This window comes from Mytilus trossulus, chromosome 7 (genome assembly GCF_036588685.1).
Source record: "Mytilus trossulus isolate FHL-02 chromosome 7, PNRI_Mtr1.1.1.hap1, whole genome shotgun sequence".
Lineage (NCBI taxonomy): Eukaryota > Metazoa > Mollusca > Bivalvia > Mytilida > Mytilidae > Mytilus > Mytilus trossulus.
This window is the reverse complement of record NC_086379.1, coordinates 51871977-51897625: the sequence shown is the minus strand read 5'-3', so window position 1 is coordinate 51897625 and position 25649 is coordinate 51871977. Positions and strand designations below refer to the sequence as shown.

The following is a 25649-nucleotide window of genomic DNA, read 5'->3' as shown; positions in this document are numbered from 1 at the left end:
TTCTGTTTCTCAGATACTAAAAACAGTAGATAACTTCATGTGTATGAAATGATTGTAAGGGGTAATTGTCAGTCTGACAGGTTTTATCTGACCTTGACCTCATTTTCCAGAGTTATTGGTCAGTCGTTATTCTCTGGTAGGTATCATTTGACCTTGACCTCATTTTTATGGTTGAGCAACTACATTAAAAAAATTGAAGTTTTTTTGTATTGTTAATTTTTATAACTATTTGGTATGTGTGTACCTTGCAAGGTTCTCATGTCGTCGGACAGTTTTCATTAGACTGTGACCTGATTTCATGGTGGTCAAGTCCATATCTTGGATACTTTAAGCAATAGGTCTTCTATAATTGGTGTATGGAATGATTGTAAGGTGTACATGTCCAACTGATAGATGTCATCTGACTTCACTCATGGTTCAGTGGTTATAGTTAAATTTTTGTGTTTTTTTTTAATACTTTATGCAATGAGTCTACTATGTTTGGTGTATGGAATGATTGTAAGGTGCGGTGCACATGTCACACTGACAGGTGTAATCTGACCTTGACCTCATTTTAATGATTCAATGGTTAAAGTTGAGTTTTTGTTATATTTTTTTTCTATTTTTCTTATACTTTAAGCAATTGGTCTCTTGCAGGATTCATCCAACCTTGACCTCATTTTCATGATTCATTGATCAATGTCAAGTTTCCGTTGTTAGTTTGTTTCTTAGATATGCAATATGTTGACTACATATTTGGTGTATGAAATGATTGTAAGGTGTACATGTATTTCCGCTTTCCAGTTTAGTTTTTCTGACCTTTGACCTACTTTTCTTGGTTTGTCAAGTTTGTGATGGTTGCAAGCTTACCTTTGACCTAATTTTCTTGGTTTGTCAAGTTTATGTGATGGTTGTAAGCTTAACAACATAATATCAAGGGTTAGTGAAGAAGGGGAGACATTTCAGTTTGTGCACTCTTGTCTTGTCTTTGACATAAGTCACAGTATGGGAGAAATAGGGATTACAATCCTGCAGTAAAAACTATTTATATAAGCTTTTATTTTTCAGAAAGAAGACATGAAAGAATCATTTTTTGTATACATATTTAGTAGTGATGTTTTTGAATTCTGTCTGTCATGTGTTCTTTGTCCTTAACCTCATTTTCATAATTGAGCAACTGCTAAAGAAAAGTTTTTTTGTCATGTCTATTTCTCATTCAATATGAGTAACATGATAACTATATTTAGTATTTGGGTTTAACTTTATTTGGTTTATGGGTTTCTTGCAATGTCTTCTTGTCTGCAGACAGCTTAAATTTCATCTTGACTTCATTTTATGGATTGGTAATCAAGATTAGAATTGCATGATTTGGTCGGTTTCTCAGATACAGTAAGCAGTAGGTAAACTGTATTTAGTGTATGGAATGGTTGCAAGGTGGACAATTCAGTTTGTCAGGTTTCATCTGACCTTGAACTTATTTTCAGTTAATCGGTCAATTTTAAGTTTTTGCTTGTTAGTCTGTTATTCAACTACCAGTATACTGAGTATCAAATACCAAAACCATGCTGGACTGATAGGTTTCCTGTTAGAATATTGCTTCCTGCTTTATATAAACTTGTATTTGAGAACCTCTCTTCAAAAAAAATTAATAGGCATCAATAATTAATCATACTAGTAAATGCAAGAGGCTGTCAGAGTGACAGCAAACCTAGTGTCTTTTTGTTGTTGGGATGTACAAGTACCCGGCCATGTCCACTTGTATTTTGTCCAATAATAAGTTAATAGATATAGTAAGATGTGGTGTGAGTGCCAATGAGACAACTCTCCATCCAAGTAACAATTTAAAAAAAAAAAGTAAACCATTATAAGCCTTTTTCTACTGATTTTTTATGGTTGTACTTTTGTACCACTGTCTCAGGTTAGGGGAGGATTGGAATCCCGCTAACATGTTTAACCCCGCAACATTATTTTTCTATGTGCCTGTCCCAAGTCAGGAGCCTGTAATTCAGTGGTTGTCGTTTGTTTATGTGTTATATATTTGTTTTTCATTCATTTTTTAAATTAATAAGGCCGTTAGTTTTCTCCTTTGAATTGTTTTACATTGTCTTATCATGGCCTTTTATAGCTGACTATGTGGTATGGGCTTTGTTGAAGGCCTTATGTTGACCTATTGATGTTATTGTCCTTGTCATTTTGGTCTCTTGTGGACAGTTGTTTAATTGGCAATCAAACCACATCTTTTTTATATATACTGACTCAGACTGTACTGCAGAGGTCAAACCTGAACAGTTGAGAAAGTATGGACACAACATTAAAGCTTCAATAAAACCACTCTGAATTAGGATTGATTCAATATTTGACAAGAACAAGGTTTGTGAACTGAAAATATTGAAATTGGACATTTATCTTTTATGCTACTATTTTCAAAATGTAAGAACATTGTTAAAATAAATATAGCAAAGAAACCCAATAATTCTATTTTTGATGAAATCAAAAGTTTAATTTAGGACACTTTTGACCTCAATGTGGACCGATTCCATAAAGGTTACAACAATTGAAAATTACTAAATACATGGTTTGATACAGCATTTAAAAAAAATCCATCAATTCACGAAAAAATATATTTGGACCAACTTGAAAGCTGGGCCCAAAAAATCCCAAATTTAAATACAGGTTTAGATTCAGAATTTGTGTTTCAAATGTTTGTGCTAAATTGTTATTCAAAATGCCTCCAAAATATGTGGGCTATACCTAGGCGAATACTTTTAAAACATGTCTTAGCCATTCCTTCATGTCAGTTCCCTTAGAGCAAATGTTTTCGTCTGCAAGACAGTGAAGACTAAGTTTTTAAGTTTCAAAACCGACTGTCGCCAATAACAGTTGACAAGAAAATGTTTCAAAATAAAATGAAATTGTTGCACCCTTTGGTGACCCTCAGTGAATTGTTAAAACATCTTATCCTTACTAACATCTTTTGTTAGCATTACATTTGTTTTCTTAACAATAACCAACTACTATTGTTTGATATGGTTTCCTTAGTTATAGTTTTTAAATAGATGTTAATTCAACTATTGATATTTTTTTACTTAATCAGTACTTGTAGGTAATCAGCTACTGAATATACTGAATATGGTGTGTAATTCCTTGTTCCATATACTGTAAATTCAGAAATTATTGCGAGGTTTTTATTATTGCGAATAATGCGACTGTGTTGTAAACGCAATAATTAAAACTCGCATTTTGTAATATTTTAACTGAATTAAGCATGACTTTTCTCAAAATCGTAAAAATTAAAATCGCATTCAAGTGTAAAATGACAAAATCGCAATAAAAAATGCACGCAATAATTTCTGAATTTACAGTACTAATGAAGATGGTTTTCTGTCTGTTGAACAACCACAGAATGTAAAATACGTCTTTTATTTATGTTTCAGTGCACATGTTGTATAGATATGTTCCTGAGCGAGTACTGTAGTATCGTTCAATATAATCCATGAGTAATCTATAAGTATTACGCCATTTTATAGTCTAATGCACTCTGGGTAATATTTTCCAAAGCGTACATCAAAACATTGTGATTGGTTTGAAACATTCTAAACAATGGAAATTCAACCAATGATGTAATGTTATTTTTATTTTGGTGTACGAACAATGAGAATACTCATAGTCCTTTAGATTCTGAAAAGGCGAATTGTTCACCTAGTTCATTGGTCAGTATAACATTGTTATGGTAAGGTTTGATTCTTGTATACTATAATAAGCAGTTGTCAACTATATTTGGTGCATGGAATGATTGTTAGATGTTCATGATTGTCTGGCTTGGTTAATTAGACCGTGACCTAGTTTTTATTGATCTAGATAATGCCATTGTCATAAATCTTCAAAAATTTTAAGTTTGTGATACTTTTTATCTTTATTTCTAGGTCTATTCCATTATAACATACATGGTTACCAGGGAAGACACATTAAAAATGGGGTAATCACCTATAGAAGCAAATCAAAATTTCTTTTACATTTCCACTATGCAGAACATAAAATACACCCACTTATAGTTAAGACTTGGAAGAGCAAGTTTTCAAAGTCCTTTAATCAAAGGTTAAACATATAAGGTTTACTAAATCAGTGCAAGATTTACATATTCATCTGATATCATAGGTTTTAGTTATTTAGTTAAAAAGTCAGATAATTGACAAATATTTGTGGATTTTTTTTTAAGGTTTGACTTGATTTGAAATCTCATCCACTCTTATTGTTAAAGTGTGAACATGTACAATATAAGATTATCAAAAAAGATATTTTTTTATTGAGTATCCTCTCCATCATTTCTTCTTGTAATCAAAAAAATTTCATCAATGTTAATCCCATAATGAGTTTTCAGTTGAACAACGATCTAAGCTTCTGCAACTGCTACCTGTATACTCTTTGGATTATCTCCCTTTCCACTTCCTTATTTGAAGGATTGATAATTGATCTTGGATTCCTTGGTGATTGAGGAATAATTCACAGTATTATCCACTGGTGACATGTTCATTCATCAGGAGAACAAGAAATAGTCAGTACCTTCAGTAAGATTCATGGATGCCAAATTCTTCTCAAATTCTCCATCTGTCATATCCTGTAAATTCAAAAATATAAGTGAAAGAATGATAAACTGTGCAATTGGTTTTTTTAATTGTAAGAGATGTTAGTGAAGCATATTCAGGGGATTGAGACTCATAAACTGCATATGTATATAACAGTCCAAACAACCAGTCACCCCATCTGTGGGAAACTGATTTATATGTTTATATCATGATCATATGAATACAAGTTTTATATTGATTTGGTTCCCTATAATAGTACAAACATAAGTTCTTGAGAGATTTATACCAACTTTAAATTGTGTTCAGGGTTGATGTGTTATTTGTAGGAGTTTGAACAATGTACAATAATCAAATCTTTTAACACTCACCAGTTTCAGACAGATAATGAATGGAGGTGTGGCCTTTGTATAATGAACTATTGGAATCTTTGGTTTTGGTTTTATCTGTAATAAAACATACACATCTTAATAAATAATAATGTCGTTTTAAAACAGACTAGTGTCTTTTAACCTTCTGTTTATTATTTGTGCTTTTTAAAGACCAAAGAGTCTAGACATTTCCAACTGATCTTATTCTTATATTGTGTTGTTACACTATTTTCCACGGTTAGGGAGAAGGTTTAGCACTAACAAATATGTTTAACCCTGACATATTTTGACTGTTCTTGTTCCTAGTCAGGAGACTGTTTCAGCAGGATTTGTTTGTTTATTGCCTTGTAAAAAATCATACCATTTTTTTTTTACTATGTCAGGGTGTCATATGGCTGTCAACATGGAATGGGTTTTTGATGATTGTTGACGCCCATTTGTTAACATATAATTGCTTAAAACCCCATCATTTGGGCTCTGTTGGATAGTTTTCTCAATGGAAATCATACTTGATCTCCTTAACTTATATAGATATACATGTACTGTAAAATCAGAAATTATTGCAAGGTTTTAATTAATGAGAATAATGCAAATAATGCGACGGGGTGAGTATTGCAATAATAAGAACTCAAATTCTAGTATCTCATATATGAATTTGTATGCAGATTTTTCCAAATTCTTAATAATTAATTTCACGTTTCTGTTAATTCTTGATAAATCACTATTATAAATGCATGCAATAATTTCTGAATTTACAGTATCAACATGCTGTTCAGCAATAATTTCTTTTTAATATGTTACCTTTTATTTGGAAATACAATTTAATACACAGGACACTTTTCAGTAAGCAAGCTATGATCCTAAATAGCTTTCCTTGATTTGCAATAGCAGAATATACAACTTACAAGAAAATAAATTTGAAGCACACTAGTAATAGTCAAGAAAAATGTGAATCCTTACCTTTGATTCTTCAAAAGTGTAATACCCTTTCTGAATTTTCTTTTCATCAACATCACAGAAAGATTTTACCTGAAAGTAAATAATTAAAATTAGATGCAACATATCAAATGAATGATAACCACAGTAGTTGTATGTTTCATAAGAATCCATGCTAATGATTGGAAAACAACAAATACAAGGCTTTCCACAATCAATGCAATATTCATAACTCCCATGTTTCCAACGACAAAGTCACAACAATGCATAGGAAATCAAATAAAAAGCTTATTTCACAGCTGAAGCATATAAATATAATTCTTCTTTTTGTAATTTTATAGAGTTGTAAAAGCATTGAACAGAATCTTCCACCAAGACCTTCTCCCATCTGACCTACCATTATTCACTTTTCTCTCGACCTTTCCCTTGGCATGTGACTGACCTTGAAATTGGTTCTCATATATATATCATGCTCAATTAAGAAGTATTATTGGCAAATTTTAGTTAAGTTTTCTCACCTTGTTCTGATTATCAGTTGAGAGAGAACGGAAAAACTTTCTCCCTTGCTTTCCAGCATTCCAGATTGTATACTCGGATAACACAGATAGCACTTGCTTCTGTAGATGTTCAAGTCTAATGTTCCATATCGTCTCTCTGTGAAAAATTACATTACATTATAGAACAAATACTTTGTTAATAGAAGGCTTGAAAAAGTAGAAATATATTCTTGATTAATAGTGGGCAAGAAATAAAAAAAGATACAAATTAAAGCCATATGAAGTTTATCATCTCGAACCATTTGTTTTAAACAGATATACAGATCTAAACCTTATAATGTTAAACCTGCTGTATTTTATGCACCTATTCTAATTCAGGAAGCTGTTGTTCAATGATTGTTGCTTGTTGGTGTGGTTCATAGGTGTTGCTTGTTTCTTGTTTTGCATATATAGATTAGACCTTTGGATTTCCTGTTTGATATGTTATCCACTAGTCATTTTGGGGCCCTTTATACTTGCTGTTCAGTGTGATTCAAGTCTCTGTGTTGAAGGCCGTACTTTTACCTATAATTATTAACTTTTTATACATTGTGAAAAGGTTTTAGATCTGTTTCAATGGCACTCATACAACATCTTCTTATTCATATCATGTTAGTTTGGTAGAGCAATTGTTGTCTGCAATCTCAAAAGTGTGCCATGAAAAGCATAATTGCACTCTAATTTGCAGAAACAATTCAATCATTGTTGTCTGCTATAAACAAATTGTAAGAATCCTTATACAGGATTTAAAAAACACAGTTATAGATGCATGTGATAATTTCAGAATTTACAATACTTACTCTTTCACAGAGAATGTAGCTGATGTCTGATGATAGCGATACATTAATAGATCTTCATCTATTCTCAGTACTGTTCCACCAAGGTCTAGGTGCTTGTAAAAAAATATCAGATCTTCTGGAACACCCTAAAATACATTTATCTTATTTCATAGTGCTTACAAAACATGTCCATTGCTTACCATGAAATAATAATCTGAAATAAATAAATGTGTAACAACAAGAAACATTCATATGTGGATTCATTTTATTCGTTAGATACCAAATTTCGTGGATTTCATAGTTTTCTGGGACCACTAATTCAAATGTCCAATGAATCATAAATTTTCTATGCAAACTTTGGCAAAACCACGAAATCAAATATCCATATCAATGAAAATTTTGATCAATCCACGAAAATTGGTACCCATGAAAATAAATGAAATCACAGTCAAATAAAATAGTTTTATGAATGCAGTCAGTGCCCAAAATATTCATGATATTTGTTTCACCACTGAATAATGCATATAAAATCATATAGTTTGTTCTTCAGAATAGTATTCAGAAGACAATATCATAGGATTTTTAACAAGAAAGAGTCAACAAACTGAGAGGCCATTTGTACTTTCACATACTGTCTAGACAGGTGTAATACCACCATTGATTTTTCCCTATTAGTCTTTGTTAAATTGGCACTTTAAAAAAAATTGTACAGTATTTACCTTTATTGGGCCATTCTAGTTAATATCTGATAATGGGGGATGGATGGTCCTTTCTGAGGGGTGTAAAATTTATACATCTTAGGGGTGAAATTTTGGGTTTTTTCATCTGACAGGTACACTTTTTCGCAACAATTTCTGGGGGTCTTGCGACTTTAAATAATTAAAAATAATTACATCTTCGGGGTTACAAAAAATACCTTTGCCAGATCTTAGGGGTGCTTTGGAATGTAGACAGTTTCCTATTATACATTACCGGGTATTGGATTTAAAATTCTGATGGGTACAATCCTTGCAGTAAATAATTCTGATAGGTCAACTTGTCCCATGAAAGCCCATCCACCCAATTTGAACAGAAACTCAACATCTGATAGGTCTTAATTTATAGATCTGATAGGTAGTTTTTCATGATGTTTTTTTCTGATAGGTATGAACAAAAACCTCCCCATCCATCCCCACCTGTCAGAAATTAACTAGAATGGCCCATTTCAACCAAAGAAATACTTTGCATGTGTAAAGTTTAATCCTTTCCAGTGATACAGTGAAAATTTCACACGACATTTCATTGCATATAAGAAAATAATCATCACTGGAAGTAAACAACCCAATTTTTACACTGTTATTCACTGGTTACCTGCTTTGGTAACTATGTAACCTTTACGTTCCAAAATATTTTATAAGACCATCAAATAAAAAAAGAATGATGCTTTCAGACATCCAACATACATATTTACGACTCAGAAAAATTTAAGTGCATTGAAATGCAGGGTTAATTTTCTACAACTGTCAAATTCAAGGGAATATTTTTATAGGCCTACTTTCATATGCAACCGGATGTGACGTACTATGATTTGGTGGTATTACACCTAGACACTAAGTCTTGTAAATTGATGAGGACTATATAAATATGAGTTGACCTCAAAATGTCTTTTGTTTTTGTGTATTTGGGTTAATGTTTTATTGACAACGTATACCTACATCTCATATCTTAATGGTTTATTGACAATGTATACCTACATCTCATATCTATTTGGTATCTATTTACCTTTCCTCCTTCATCAAATCCACAAATTTTATCAAACACATTTCTAGAGCAGAACCATGTAGGCATAATTACTGTTGGGCCATGGGATGTATAAATCTGTAAAAATAAAGATATATGTACATAAGATAACAGTTGAATTATTTGTATATCTTACTGTTTTCCCTCTGTTATAGTTTTCAAGATTATAACCAAAAACTGCAAACTTAACCAAAAATTGACATTTCATAGTCAATAACTCCAAAATTTGCTATACAATTTTCTTAAAATTTCATTGGTGGAAAACCTTGATTTGCTGATCTTTTGTACCAAATTTTCCAAGCAAAAGCTCATATCACATTTTAGGACAGTTGAGCTAAAAAACAACTTTTAAAAGTAAAAGTTTAATTCTAATTTTTCAACCAGCTAAAGACATCAAATAAACTATATCTTAAGGAATTTTTCTTTTTATAAATTTTTAATAAGAGAGAATGATATAAGATGTGGTTGAAAATTATATTCTATACTGTCTGAAGTACAATCAAGTTTAAAGAAATAAGCACACAAAATCCTTTGGAAATGGCATAGATAATAATTTAATTTAATTACCTGTGTTGTTAATTTCCCCTGAAGTAAATTATTAGCCCATCTTGTGTATCTTTCTGTAGACCCAACTGGTTCTCTGTGGAATCTACATCCCACAATCTGAAGAAAAGGTTTTTTGAAGGAAATAGATATGTCCTTCAAATATTTATATAACGTTTAACCGTAATAGAGAATGAGGACTTGACAAATAATATCCCCACTAAAGCTGTCATGAAAGATCAAGAAATAAAATATGAAAAAATTGCATGTCAAACCAAGTTTTTTTCTGGTTATATTATTCAATTTATAATTATGTTTATTGAAGAGTTAAGAATACTTATTGCAAAAGCATATATTACGAGCTAGCTTTCAGTCTTTGAGTAGTTTAGGATTGTTTGACTTTTGGATGTTTTTCAACCTGTAATTCCTACACTTTCAGGAACTTTGAAGTTCAATGATTTATGTAGTCAGTTAAATGAAGGTAAAAAAAGAAAAACATGATTTTTGTGACAACCATGAAAATAATGAAAAACTTATTTCTTGGTTTCCCAGGAATAAAAGTATTTTCAAAGTAACAGACAGAAAAAAAGTGTAATATTTCAATATTTCAACTGGTTATAAGATCCTCATCACACATACCACATTAACTAAATGTTTTTGAAGTATAATCTATGTATTGTAAGATGAGAGAGGGTTCCCTCCCCTTACTCACTGTGAGACTATATGATGTATGAATTAACATTATATGTAAAAGTCAATTATTATTCTATCCATCTTGTATGGGATAGGATTTATATAGGCTGAACCTTTATCCAATTCCTTTGTTTGAATATTTAACAATAAAATCTTTGAATTGAAAAAAAACCTACCACATTATCTTGTGACTTAGCTGCTTGATATTGTTTTAGTAACCTGTCTTTATCCATCACATCATCCTACAAAACAATATACATTTCAGAAAAGCAATTTGCAGTATTTGAATTAATACCAACATTTCATTAACAGCTGGTGTGTTTAGTTCCTTTTCTTTATCACTGTTCATGTTGCTCACACACATTTTGTGTATAAGCATGGTTTAGTATTGTGTAAGGTGTATGAGTTTGTTTACATGGTTCTAAAATACATGTAAAATGAGATGAAGGTATGTGTCAATAAGACAGCAACCAAATGACACAGATCTATAGATGTATAAAAAAAAAAAAACATTTAACTTACAATATCCAGAAAACAAAGGAACTGCCCAGCACTGTTTTCAACTGCTTTGTTCTTAGACCATCCAACTATGGAAAAAAAAATCAGAAACAGAACTTTGGTTAAAATTTGTGTTCATGAAAAGTTGAATAATATTATAATAACTTTATAATATTAAGCTGATGAACCATGTTCAGTTCTGAAATAGCCTCTTAGTCTCAAATTAGTATACAATGTTTGAACGGTGTGTGTATTATCCCATCCAGGTCTTTTAGTTGTACTATATTTTTTATCATGGCCTTTTTTGAAAAAAAACAATAATAAAGAGGAAAATGGACTAAAACATACATTCTGTCCTTTGCTTTAAATACTAATTTTCTTATTTAGTTGTAAATGTCATAACTTAAAACCTATAATCGATAATATTATCAACTATTATTTTTTAGATTTACCTCCCCTTGGTGACTGATCATCATGTCCTGTGATACACAGATCTATGTCTCTCTCTAAAAAAGCTGTTCTCCATTTTTCAATTAGTTCAAGTGAATTGTCCTGGGAAAAAAATCTTTACAATCATAAACAGTTTATTAAATTCTTTTTTTTTAAGTATTCTCGAGCTTATCATGTTCTTTAAATAAAATATATTCATACTTATATCAACTTTAGTTTCTAATTGTTTTAGTATTTGTATTACAAAATGTATATGATAAAATTAATTTATAGAAAAATATAGCGAAATCCAATATTAAAAAAAAATTGATTTATACCTGCGAGCCCTTTTAATACTATTAAAGTTTGGGTGTTAGGCTGTGTTTTGTTTTATTGTTAAGTCCTTTATCTCTTCAAACATCAGTAAGCAGGGAAAAATACATTAAAATGACAATTATCCATGAAAGTGAAGGTTCGGCAAAATTTGGGTTCCATCCGTTATCAAATGTATGCATGCTTTTTAAAGCACTACTTTTTGATATATATAAGATAATAGAATACTACTACATGTACACACCTTACTTCCATCATTGTACACAGAGACTTGAAATTTAGTTTTGTATGTTTGATTAACTATTGACTGGAAACATTCATCTACCCATCTTGAACCATTGTATACAGGAATAATTATTGTCTGAAACAAAACATTACATATCATTGCATCTCTTGTGTAAGAAAAGTGGAGTGTTGTCTCTTTGGAAATCATACCACATCTTATTTGTATACTACATGTATTAACTAGATGCTAAAGGTATATCACAAGTAAGCTTATATGATAAATCTGATATGTTGGTAAAATTGAAGTGGGAAACAACTGGTATATCACAAGTAAGCTTATATGATAAATCTGATATGTTGGTAAAATTGAAGAGGGAAACAACTATCTGTTCTTTTTTTGTTGCAAGAAACTTTTTTAATGTCTAGTCTTAAACAAAAGATTTAATTTTAGGCCAAAGTAGCAGTTTCTGACCTTAAAATTTGTGCTAAAGACATATCTTTTAAAACAAATAAGTCAGTAATTTATTTCATTGGTTTATTTACCATACCTGCTATTGGATAAAATTTTGAAAATGTTGTTTATCCAGAGTGTTGATATATCTAGTATGCTAGTTGGTGCCTATAATTACATGTAGCTTAAAACGGAGATGGTTCTTCTTACAAATGGACAAACTGGTTGTATCTATACCCAAAAAAACTACTCTTTTACAGACTTACCTGTGCAGTTCGAAGAGTTTTAAGGCATGGCATCAACTTCATATATTAAATACAGTTTGTGTTCAGAAGGATAACATTTTTTTTTAAATTTTAATGGGCTATTTTTCTTGTTCCTGCTGCTAGTGCAAAATTAAACACATAAATTACATTTGATTTTCTCTACTCGGTAACACCATTTTGTACATGATTTATTGTGTAGATTAATATCCATTGTCCATGCCAATCAATACAATGCAATGCAGTTGCTTTCTGAGAAAGAGAGAGAGAGCATCTAAATATTTCCCAACACCTTCTGAAGGGATAGGAAAAAATGCCCAATAATGAAATGGTCAATATGAAATTAAAATCACTTGTTATGTGTTACGTGTATTTTTTGTGTTATGTTCTACTTTTGTTTGATGTTAAGATACATGTGTATTAGGGGGGGGGGGGTCTGTGACAAGTGCCTGTGCCAGACGAATAGAGTTCAGAATTTTTGTTTATATACATGTAAGGGACGACATCAAAAGATCAATGTAGGATAGTTTGGAGGGGGGTTTAAATTCTACAAGTTTTGTATATTTAAAATCAATTTTTACATACATTCCTATTGGTAAATCAATTTTTCCCAAATTAAGTTAAGAGAGGGGGTGGGGGTGGGGTCAGTGAAAAAACTACAAATACTACTATATTTTAACATTTTTCACAGAGACCCATGATTTCTGCATTTTTTACTTATGCAGAAATCATCGGTTTCTGTGAAAAAATTTAAAATATTGAAAAATAAAGGTTTGGCAGGTAGGTGAAACTTACATAAATGAAGAGATAAATGAATCAAAGCGTGAAAGCGCTGTAAAGGCAGTTAATTACAGGTTGTGTGTATTTCTAGTCCAGTTATATCATTATCTTCCATAGAACAGAGGTGGTTTGTAGAATTTAAGATTTAGAGTTCTTTTGTACCTAGTTCACCTATATCTAGTCTACTGTTTACAGTATATTTTCTGTGCCTCCCATGAAATGCATTTTTAGCCATGGCCTTGTCAGTTTGCTTTAAATTTATGAGTTTGACAATCCCTTTGGTGTCTTTCATCCCTCTTCTTTAGACATAAAAGACTTTTCCTTTTCAATATAAATAGACTATTTTTAATTATTGATTGTATACACATGACTCTCATAAAAAATAGTTCACAAAGATTGACTAGTCTCTGTACTGTGTGTATAGCAAGGACATCAAGTAACATAATCGTAAATGTACATAGTAACATGTCAACTTTTTTGATGACCATACCTGTCAACTGTCAGTATTTGCAGAGTTTTCCCCTGTCGAGCTCGAGGCTCCCAAATGGAAATTTTGTAAGAGCAATTTTGTCGACTATTTTAAAGAAAACAATTAATTCAACAATGGCTATGAGCTTGTTAATGCACGAAGAAGCCAAAAACCACATTAGAATATATTTGAAGGGAATCCATGACAAATCGCCCCACTTTTTCACTAACTCGCCCCACTTTAAAAACAAGAGTGCACACACTGAAATGTCTCGCCTTCTTTACTAATCATTGATATTATGTTGATAGTCCTAATAATAAAGCGTTATTACAACTGTCACATAATCTTAACAAAAACCAAGAAAACTAAACATTGACCTTTGAACCATGAAAATGAGGTCAAGGTCAGATAAACCATGCCAGGTAGGCATGTACAGCTTACAATTCTTCCATACAACAAATAAAATTGACTTATTGCTTATAGTTTAAGAAAAACAGACCAAAACACAAAAGCTTAACACTGAGCAATGAAAAAATGAGATCAAGGTCAACTAAAACCTGTGCGACTGACATGTAGATCATGAAATATTTCCATACACCAAATATAGTTGACCTATTGCATATAGTATTAGAAAAAAAGGCCAAAACTCAAAAACTTAACTTTAACCACTGAACCATGAAAATGAGGTCAAGGTCATATGACACCTACCAGGTAGACCTGTACACCTTACAACCATGCCATACACAATATATAGAAGACCTATTGCAAACACTCACTTTACAGTATAAGAAAAACGGACCAAAACACGAAACTTAACTATAACCACTAAACCATGAAAATGAGTTCAAGGTCAGATGACACCTGCCAGTTGGACATGTACACCTTACAGTGCTTCCATACACCGAATATACTAGACCTATTTCTTATAGTATCTCAGATATGGACTTGACCACCAAAACTTAACCTTGTTCGCTGATCCATGAAATGAGGTCAAGGTCAAGTGAAAACTGTCTGACGGGCAAGAGGACCTTGCAAGGTACGCTCATACCAAATATAGTTATCCAATTACTTACATGTATAATAAGAGAGAATTTAACATTACAAAAAATTTAAACTTTTTTTTCAAGTAGTCACTGAACCATGAAAATGAGGTCAAGGACATTGGACATGTGACTGACGGAATCTTCGTAACATGAGGCAACCATATACAAAGTATGAAGCATCCAGGTCTCCCACCTTCTAAAATATAAAGCTTTTAAGAACTGAGCTAACATGGCTGCCGCCGTATCACTATCCCTATGTCGAGCTTTCTGCGACAAAAGTCGCAGGCTCAACAAAAAACTGCCCCAACCTGGATTACCAAATCACCCCACTTGTGAACTGTGTTAAATCCCGTTAATATTACTCCTGCTAACTGGTCCCATCTAATGGAAAAAAAAAAGTAAAAACACAAAAATACCGAACTCCGAGGAAAATTCAAAATGGAAAATCAAAAATCAAAAGGCAAAATCAAAAGTCCAAATACATCAAACGAATGGGTAACAACTGTCATATTCCTGACTTGGTACAGGCATTTTCTAATGTAGAAAATGGTGGATTGAACCTGGTTTTATAGCTAGCTAAACCTCTCACTTATATGACAGTCGCAACAAATTCCATTAAAATGTCAACGATGCATGAACAAAACAAACATACTCAAAGAGTAAAAATGTCAAAAATAGGGGTACAACAGTCAATATTGTGTTATCATCTTAATATCTCTACATAAACAACAAATGTAACAAAGAAGCACAAAAAGGCATACATTAATTTAACATTCTCATTTTGCTTTTCTTATACGGCTGAATTTATCTATGTAAAGTCTACCCATAATGATAGAAGGTTTCATTACTGGTTTAAAAATGCGCGTTTGAAATTCGCACAGGTAGACATAAAAATAATTTTGTCGTATGACGGCATACATAAATGAAGACTTACGTAAAGTTGATATAACAAAAACAGACTTAACAGTAAAAGTAATAATAATAAATAAAATAATGGTGTGGTTCAAAGTATGACGGGATACATAAGAACAGTTTCACGTCAAATACGGCTGAATATATCTATGTAAAGTCTACCCATAAATGATAGAAGGTTTTAATTACTGGTGTAAAATAGCGCGTTTGAAATTCGCACAGGTAGACATAAAAAATAATTTTGTCGTATGTCGGCATACATAAATACAGACTCACGTAAAGTAGATATACCAAAAACCAGACTTAACAGTAAAAGTAATAATAATAAATAAAATAATGGTGTGGTTCAAAGTATGACGGGATACATAAGTACAGTTTCACGTCAAATGTATATCATGAAAAACAGACTAAACAGAAAAAGTAGTATTATTGAATAAAATAGTTTTGTCATTCATAGTATTCAAGATCCTTAAGTAAAAGTAATATCAATCAATGAAATAATTTTGCCGTTCAAAGTATGTGGTTTTACATAACCACTGAGTCACTTCAAATGATTATCTAAAAAAGACTTATAAAAGAATTATATAATACGTAATTAAGATGATAACAAACGTCAGTACGCAAAATCTATCCTTCAAGACCATCTTGTATTATTTGTGAAGTTGATACGGAATATTTATCAACAAGTTCTGGGTATCTTCCGATGAACTTTTTTAGAAAAAGGACGAGACGTTCTTTGACATACCCCTGGTTCATCAACTTTCTGCTCAGACACTGGTGACGTTTTACAAAGTCTGAATAGGAGCTGCAAGCTCTTGAATACCTAATAAGTTGGGAAATGTATATTCCATATGCAGGTGAAGTTGGTATATTACTACTAAGGTGGGGGAAATTGATAATTTCAAAATTAAAATCGTCTCGTTTGTCATAGATTCTGGTACTGAGATGACTGTGTATGTCAAATTCGAGGTATAAGTCTAAAAATGAGGCGGAGGAAGCCGTGTCTGTGGTCTCTTTAATTTCTAGTTCTGGTGGGTATATTAATGGAATCCAATCAGAAAAGTTCGGATTGTTAATGGAAAGAACATCATCAATATATCTGAAAGTGAAATTAAATAACCTGGCTTCTTTGATCTTCTTGTTTTTGACAAGTGTCTGAAGGAACTCCGATTCATATGAAAATAAGAAGAGGTCAGCAAGGAGAGGCGCACAGTTCGTTCCCATAGGAATGCCGACAATTTGTTGAAAACGTCTACCTCCAAATTCAACAAATATGTTGTCAATAAGAAACTCCAGCATACTGATCACTTGTTCCTCTGTGTAGTATGTTTTACCCTTTTGTTCCTTATTAACAAAATATGCCTTATGGTATCCCAAAGTGATAAATTTATAGCGTATGCTACCATTTTTATGATGAAAAGCATTGTGGATTATTTCTTTTAGACGGTTTTTCAATTTCACATGGGGAATGGTTGTATACAAGGTTGAAAAATCAAAAGTTTTAATAGAACTAATTTCAGAAAAAGACCGAGATTTAAAATTATCAAGAAGTTCTTTAGAGTTTTTCAGAATCCACATATGGTTAATACCACTACGAGAGTAAACAGTTTCACAGTATATCTGAAGACCCTCTTTAACTGCGGACAGAATTTTAGTCAGTCTAATGGACAATTCTTTAGTAGAACAAGCAGATGAGCCGGCAATGTACCGTTGTTTGTACGGAATTTTGTGAAGTTTAGGTATCCAATACAAACAAGGTAAGTCCTCCGATTTGTCGTTCAATGCAATGTTCATAGAAGCCATGAAGGACTTATGATTCGCCAAAATCTCATCCTTGTCAAATGATATGTTTTTGTATGTGGGATTACCTGAGTGTTCATTAATTCCTAATTCTTTTATAAGACACTCGTAGTAATACGATTTACATACAAAGACAATATTATTTGAAGCTTTGTCCGCAGGAACAACAACATACTTATCTTGAAGAGATGATAGACATTTCACAGCCTCTTTGTCACTGAAAATGGACTTAGGTCGATCATTCACACAGTTTTTCAACTTATGAATGCGACGTTTTATCAGAGACCTGATTGTTTTGACCCATTCTGACAAAGTGTCCAGTTGAACTTCTTCTCGCTTAGCCCATGCTCTGGCGTAGTTCTCAATGGAATCCATAATTATTTTGAAGTTATGGTTCCAATTGATGTGTTGGGGTTCTCTAAACCTAGGACCACGAGAAATCACCTTTCGGAGATTATCATGTTGAATTATATTTAGATCCCCAGTAATAACATGGCCAGAGGGGCTGTAATTGTAAGGCGAGTTGGAACAATCACATGTCAGAGTTTTTTTTAGGTATTGTTCTAAATCAAGGTCATGTAATGCTTGTTTATAGTTAAATATTTTGGGTGCAATGGTTTTGGTGTAACTGTAGGATACAATAGGAACAGACTGATTTTGAAAATAAATAGGAATTTTAGATGTTACCTCCTTGTTGTGTAGAACGTTGCTGATGTTGATTGCATCAATTCCTCTATTGTTAAAGTGAACAGGAAGGAATTTTCTCTTTTCCTCATGTAAAGGTTCCGATCTTACTGGTTTAAAGAGACGGAAAAGAGCTACATCACAAATTATACTGACAAGTCTGTATATTGGAGAAAATGTATTAGTACCTCCTTTGTCAAGTGCATAATCTCTCAAACATTTTAGAAAATTAACCGGCAGTGAAAAAAGAATAGTTCTAATGTAATGTAACCCTAACGGATGATGCAGATGAGAAAGAAGGTCATCAAAGCTTCCAGAGGCCGATCTAGATTTGGAAGACTTTTTTACATTAGGTCGATGGTAACGTTTTTGTCCATGACTACGTTGGTTTCGTAAGGTAGTATTAAATAAACTCATTACATTAACATCACTGCAGGCTGGACTTGACAAATTTCCTACTCCTTTGACATTATCATTGCACCCATATGGCATTGCAGTACCTAGTTCCCTTATCCAGAAATTTTCTCTATCTTTTCGGAAAGGAGTACTAAGTACTGGACTATTTGTGTGGTGATAAATTTTCTCGATGATCCGTACTTTCATAGATAACGAAGGGTCATGGTCCGATTGATTAAAGTGGTTATAAAGAACCCTGAATTGCGGATCTTTATTATCAGACCGGTGTTGATTCATCCTTTTACGTAAAGTTTGTCGAGTTTCACCAACATAAAGTAGTCCACACAAAGTACATTCGATTCCGTACACTACATTGTCCGTGGAACAGTCCAGAGGTTCGAAAGATTTTGTATAATACGTTTTTCCTGTTAAGTTACTGGTGAAATCAGGAGTCGTGATTAACATATCACATGTCTTACACGTACTCCTTTTTCCTTTTTTGTGTTTACAAGACGAAATGATAGGTGTTGATTCACTTGTAGCAGGTGTTTTCAAACAGTCGAAAATATTAACGGAACATGGCTTTAATTTATGAAAAGTATCTGAATTTTTAAAGTAGTAATTACCTTCTGGCTGAACGTACGTCAAATCAGGGGTATCCCGGAGGATATTCCGTGGAACACACAAATCAAATGCTACAGTGTTCCGTGTAGCAAAAGGGGACCTTGGTAACCCGGGCGACGTCCCAGCCGGTTTGTTCTTAGTATTATTTGTATTCATCATGCATAAAGCTACCAAGTTAATGATGCCCTCGGGGAAAAATCCACCAGCAGTAAAGTTTCTTCTAGGAAGAAACTTGACATCGACTTGGTTGTAGTAAAAAGTAAAAACACAAAAATACCGAACTCCGAGGAAAATTCAAAATGGAAAATCAAAAATCAAAAGGCAAAATCAAAAGTCCAAATACATCAAACGAATGGGTAACAACTGTCATATTCCTGACTTGGTACAGGCATTTTCTAATGTAGAAAATGGTGGATTGAACCTGGTTTTATAGCTAGCTAAACCTCTCACTTATATGACAGTCGCAACAAATTCCATTAAAATGTCAACGATGCATGAACAAAACAAACATACTCAAAGAGTAAAAATGTCAAAAATAGGGGTACAACAGTCAATATTGTGTTATCATCTTAATATCTCTACATAAACAACAAATGTAACAAAGAAGCACAAAAAGGCATACATTAATTTAACATTCTCATTTTGCTTTTCTTATACGGCTGAATTTATCTATGTAAAGTCTACCCATAATGATAGAAGGTTTCATTACTGGTTTAAAAATGCGCGTTTGAAATTCGCACAGGTAGACATAAAAATAATTTTGTCGTATGACGGCATACATAAATGAAGACTTACGTAAAGTTGATATAACAAAAACAGACTTAACAGTAAAAGTAATAATAATAAATAAAATAATGGTGTGGTTCAAAGTATGACGGGATACATAAGAACAGTTTCACGTCAAATACGGCTGAATATATCTATGTAAAGTCTACCCATAAATGATAGAAGGTTTTAATTACTGGTGTAAAATAGCGCGTTTGAAATTCGCACAGGTAGACATAAAAAATAATTTTGTCGTATGTCGGCATACATAAATACAGACTCACGTAAAGTAGATATACCAAAAACCAGACTTAACAGTAAAAGTAATAATAATAAATAAAATAATGGTGTGGTTCAAAGTATGACGGGATACATAAGTACAGTTTCACGTCAAATGTATATCATGAAAAACAGACTAAACAGAAAAAGTAGTATTATTGAATAAAATAGTTTTGTCATTCATAGTATTCAAGATCCTTAAGTAAAAGTAATATCAATCAATGAAATAATTTTGCCGTTCAAAGTATGTGGTTTTACATAACCACTGAGTCACTTCAAATGATTATCTAAAAAAGACTTATAAAAGAATTATATAATACGTAATTAAGATGATAACAAACGTCAGTACGCAAAATCTATCCTTCAAGACCATCTTGTATTATTTGTGAAGTTGATACGGAATATTTATCAACAAGTTCTGGGTATCTTCCGATGAACTTTTTTAGAAAAAGGACGAGACGTTCTTTGACATACCCCTGGTTCATCAACTTTCTGCTCAGACACTGGTGACGTTTTACAAAGTCTGAATAGGAGCTGCAAGCTCTTGAATACCTAATAAGTTGGGAAATGTATATTCCATATGCAGGTGAAGTTGGTATATTACTACTAAGGTGGGGGAAATTGATAATTTCAAAATTAAAATGGGTGAAATCTAGATAAATATATTATTAACCAGGATGAATTTAGTAATGCCAACTCGCCCCACTTATGGAAAAAGATGTTATTCCATTGAATATAAGTTAAATTCCTTATATTGCATTTTGATACATTTAACTGGTTTCTTTTCAATTGTTATGCAAATAACTAAGCTTCAAAACTTACAGTTATTCTTCAACAATCAGTTTTTTTTTAGAATTATAATCTCAGTACTATTATGTATATATCAATAATAGTAATTAAATTAATTTTCGGTTTGTTTGTATTCTGTGTAGATTAGTTTTCATTAAAGAGGTGCCAGTTTTTATTTTTAATTGTATATATATTAATCTAAATATTACCGTTGTTTTATAAGTAGGCCGAGTTGGCAGGAGTTATATTAAACATGATTTAACCAATTTCACATGTGGGGCGATTTGATAAATCAGTTTGTGGCGTTTTTTTAAAAAGTGGGGCAATTAGCCAGTGGGGCAACTTGTCCTGCTTCCATTTGAAGGCCCCCTTGAAGGTTTTGTATGACTATATGAACCATCTTTCATGTAAAACCCCCATGTGCATTTTGAAAAATTGGCAGATATGGTTCTAACTCGAGGCAAAATCTACCGGTATGAATGAAAAAGAAGTTTTCAATTAAGGCTCTGTGGCCATAACAGCTGTCTCATTAGCATTTTAACCACTTCCCATATTTGCAATTAAAACAAAAGAAGAAAATTATTCAATGCAAAAACAAAAATTGCTTGTAAATATGAAATTCTCTTTACGGTATGAGTTTTTCTCATTGTTTGAGATTGTACAGTGGTACCTGTAACTGCTTATACCTATTTCTTATTCACTTTTGCTTGATAAACTCACTAAATATCAAATACATTGTACCACATCTCCTTATTTTTATAAGCATTCCAATAACATGAACAATTGTAATTCAATTCTATATACCAAAGCAAAATGAACTGCACCACTTTCATTCACTAGTATGCATCTTTTGGCAAAATACAAGTTCTTAAATGACACAATATATATTTATTGATAAAAAAATAAAATTTAGTATACAACTCTTTAACAGGTATAAAAAAAAGCACAGCTGTAGCATAACTTGTGAAATCTGTGCTGAAAACATAGACATTGATGGTATTTGAGTAATTCCATATGGGAAGCTCAACATTAGCTCGTCAGTTGGTGGTGGACAGTTATAGTTCCTTTCTGCAGGCTAGGATGAATGACTTTTATGGAAAACCAATTTCACAAATCAAAACTTCCCTCTAGATTTCTCCTACAATATTCATCCAGTTTAGTTCTTTAGTTTTAATTGGACACAGTCCTGCTTTTTAATTTTGCAAACCATTCAGTCTCTTGCTTGCAAATGGTGCATGAAAATAGGATGGGTATGGCAGTAGACAAGTCTCTTTAAAGTGGGTTTGTGCCCTGAAAAAAAGTTTCTAACTTAAGTTTTTTTGAAACTTGTGTAACACACATACCCAAATAACTATAACATAGAAGAGAGCATCATTCGTGTCAATGTTTTGTTCCTGTTTACATTGTCATTGATATTTTTTCAAAAAGCCTGAGGCATAACTCATGAATTCCTGTCATTACATCCTAAATTAACATAATTACTGCTAGAATAATTATCAGTATGATATACATACACTATCATTGTACAGCCCAAGTCTTCAGTATATATAATTGTTGCATTCATTCACTCCTGTGTTCAGTCGTTCAAAAATATTTAAACATCAACAAATGAACTTTAATAAGGACAAGAAAACACTAGAAAAGATACCTACATACAACCCGTGTTTAAGTGTATTTGAAAGAGAAATATATCTGGTTAAATGATGTATAAAGGAGGAAAAATTGTAGATATTGCATTACGATGCTTTCTACCTAATAGCACGTGGATATGTTTACATATTTAGACTTGACCCAGTATGACCCGTACCTTGTAGGTCACCGCCGTCGTTTAAACGCTAGACTACAGTCGTGTAAGACAAAAAAAAGCTTAAGCCCGTACTATTTGTGTGAAGTAAATGTGTTTGTTCTGTACATTTAAATTGTTTTACCTGATAGCAAGGACGTATATCTATCCGTTTCCTTCTCAATTTACTTTGTCAAATTCTTCGAGCTTCTTCAAAACATACGTATTACTGCGCCCGGAAGTGAGAAAAATATGAGAAATCCTCGTAAAATAATGCTATTTTCAATTTTGTGGAATCCATTTTGTTATATTTATTATACAAAGATAAAAAAAAATACGATTAATTATGAATTTGCATATCATTATACGGAACGTTTATGGACTATTTTCCATAGCTGTAAATCGGTCATTTTGGCGGGAAATCATGTACACATACACACGTAGATTGGCTGGTACCCGATCGTAATGTTACCCATCACATATATCAAATAGCTAATACCCGGAACGTAGTACCGGGAACCAGGATAATACGTAGACAACATACATAACTAGAACCGAAATTGAAAACGCTTTACGGTTTCTCGTTCATAAACCGAATTCCGCTTTGAATTATAGAAGATGCAATATTAATCATGTTCAGTCGACTTTTCATTGTTATATCAATGTCTGAACTAATTAAAGAATCTTTAGATGTCAGATAACACTCGAAATTGACCTGACCTCTTTCCACACGGAATACACATAATGATAGTTTGTAGTCAGGTTGACTGCTTATAATGCAAAATACACACTAATAACAAGTTCTATAAAACGAACAATACACACTGATCGTTTCTTTAGTCCCCAATGTAAATGAAAGAAACAAAAAACATATTATACCATAAAAAGAAGAGGAGAAATTCAAACATTTCCGGATCTATTTCTGGCCAAAAGACCCCCTGCAAAGATTGCGTATGAAAAGATGAACCTCATGACTTAAAAGTCAGGCCTTAAAGCACTGCCTTTAAAAATGAAGAGATTGAAGCCCGATTTATATGATTCCAAGGCCCTCAGTCCACAGGTACTTGTGGACAGGATATCCTTTGGGTGCCCCTGAGTGGGAGTATCCCGAATGACCCCCCATGTAGTTTAATTTTGATTTATTTTTCATTAAACGTTTATTTAAATTGTTTTCACTGGGAATATATGTCGAAGTTACTGATAAACAGCATTTGAGATTTTTGCCAGTCGACTGATATGTATATGCATCTATTTTGGAGGGCAAATATACACTTTTTGATATGGGACGAGCTCTGACGTCCTTCGGCCCCAGCTTGTCTAGCAAAAAAGCCGTCAGACGTCAGACTAAATAATTTATCTCGGACTACTGTAGGTAACATGCAAATTATGTGACCTGTTTCGAACAAAACAATGTATATAGCTTGAGTAATTCAATAACTTCAATGTCCTTAACCCATTGGAATTAAGTGAGCTACATTGTAGTTCTTACCACCACTGTCATATTGTGGCAGAAATATCAAATGTGTGCATGATTTTTAGATTTGCTTTTTTCTCAGCTCTATATCTGGTTCTTTATCTTATTGCCCTTGATTACCAAACCTTGCAATTTATTGGAACCAGTCGCAACACAATAAAAACCTACTCGTTCTCGGACGGTCGAGGAAAGATATACGTAAAATGAATAGCTTTAAAAACAAAAATACGTATATTATTCAGTATAATGGTGTCTAGGAACATACATATAGCGCGTTAGTAAAACCCGATAGTCTAAGTATATAGAATACAATATAATTTTTGTATTTCTCACATTACAGGGCCCATAAGGACATCAAGGATCATATACAAATCTTACCGTATACAAATCCTTGAGGACATATAATTCTTTATAACTGGAGATAACTCCATTTTGCCGGTTAGAAGAAATAGTTTTTCAAAAGTTGAAAACATTCAGGCCATGTTTTTTCATGGTAATCTTTATTTAAATAAAAAGGAAACTAACTTTCTCTGATGATGATGTTCCACATGTTCTGGTGCCTGAGTGGACCCGGATGGGACTGTTATACTCAATACATTAAAAAAAAAGTCTAAGTCCCATGATAGACTGAGTCATATCCAGTTCCTTAATTTATCTTAATTTTAAGTCAAGCCACTCCTACAGGAATAAGTGAAATAAATTTATCCCTTGAGTTTTTTAATAATATTATTTCAAATACAGATAAGGTGCTACGGCTAGGGTGTCTTTTGTAATTTTGAATTGTAAATAACAGAGAACCTCGTTTGCAATCAAGTAAGCAAACTTTGATGCAGGAATGCAGATAACTGATGTGGATTTTCATTTAAAAGAACAAATTTGTCAGATTTAATATATATATATTTACAATTGTAGATAGTTTTTGTTTAATTTGGGTTTTCAGGAGAGGTAACTCTGAAATAGTGCATTTTCTGAACGAATCTACATAAATTGTGGCTATTTTATGTTTTAGTCGGAAAACGTTCGGTCTCCCCTAATACCAACATAACTAAGTTCTAAGTGCTTATACTCATGAACTTATTTTCTTCGTCTGTTTACCTTTGTAGTTCAAATTGGTTAAAATAAAAATGGGACGAATGCGATTGATTTCTGTACAAAGTCGGGACAAAGCAGAGTCATGAAAAATATATGAATGACATAATTATGCATGTTATATTTTCCACTAGACGCTGAGAAGCAGCTTATCAATTAACAAAAAAATAAGGAATGTATCTCCCTCATGCAAAGCTCTGATTCCTTTCATGTATTTGGCTATACTTTTTGGACCTTTTGGATTATAATAGCTCTTCATCTTTTATATAAGCTTTGGATTTCAAATATTTTGGCCACGAGCATCACTGAAGAGACATGTATTGTCGAAATGCGCATCTGGTGCAAGAAATTGGTACCGTTAATTTTA

General features: G+C 32.5%; 1 protein-coding gene across 2 annotated transcripts; it reads right to left on the bottom strand.

The window, feature by feature from the left end:
* Nucleotides 1–3915: 3915 nt before the first annotated feature.
* On the bottom strand, nt 3916–24328 carry LOC134725250 (UDP-GlcNAc:betaGal beta-1,3-N-acetylglucosaminyltransferase-like protein 1). 2 transcript variants are annotated; one of them, XM_063588912.1, is made up of 13 exons: nt 24209–24296; nt 12399–12514; nt 11701–11817; nt 11147–11246; nt 10719–10783; nt 10373–10438; nt 9528–9623; nt 8943–9038; nt 7203–7327; nt 6385–6520; nt 5891–5959; nt 4931–5005; nt 3916–4594 (listed from the first exon to the last, which is right to left on the bottom strand). In XM_063588912.1, the coding sequence occupies exons 2-13, from the start codon at nt 12438–12440 to the stop codon at nt 4514–4516; spliced, it is 1068 nt and encodes a 355-aa protein (XP_063444982.1). In that variant the 5' UTR covers nt 12441–12514; nt 24209–24296; the 3' UTR covers nt 3916–4513. The 2 variants fall into 2 exon arrangements, with proteins under 2 accessions (XP_063444982.1, XP_063444983.1); XM_063588913.1 differs by lacking the exon at nt 12399–12514 and having other exon boundaries at nt 3917–4594; nt 24209–24328.
* Between the last annotated feature and the right edge of the window lie 1321 nt (nt 24329–25649).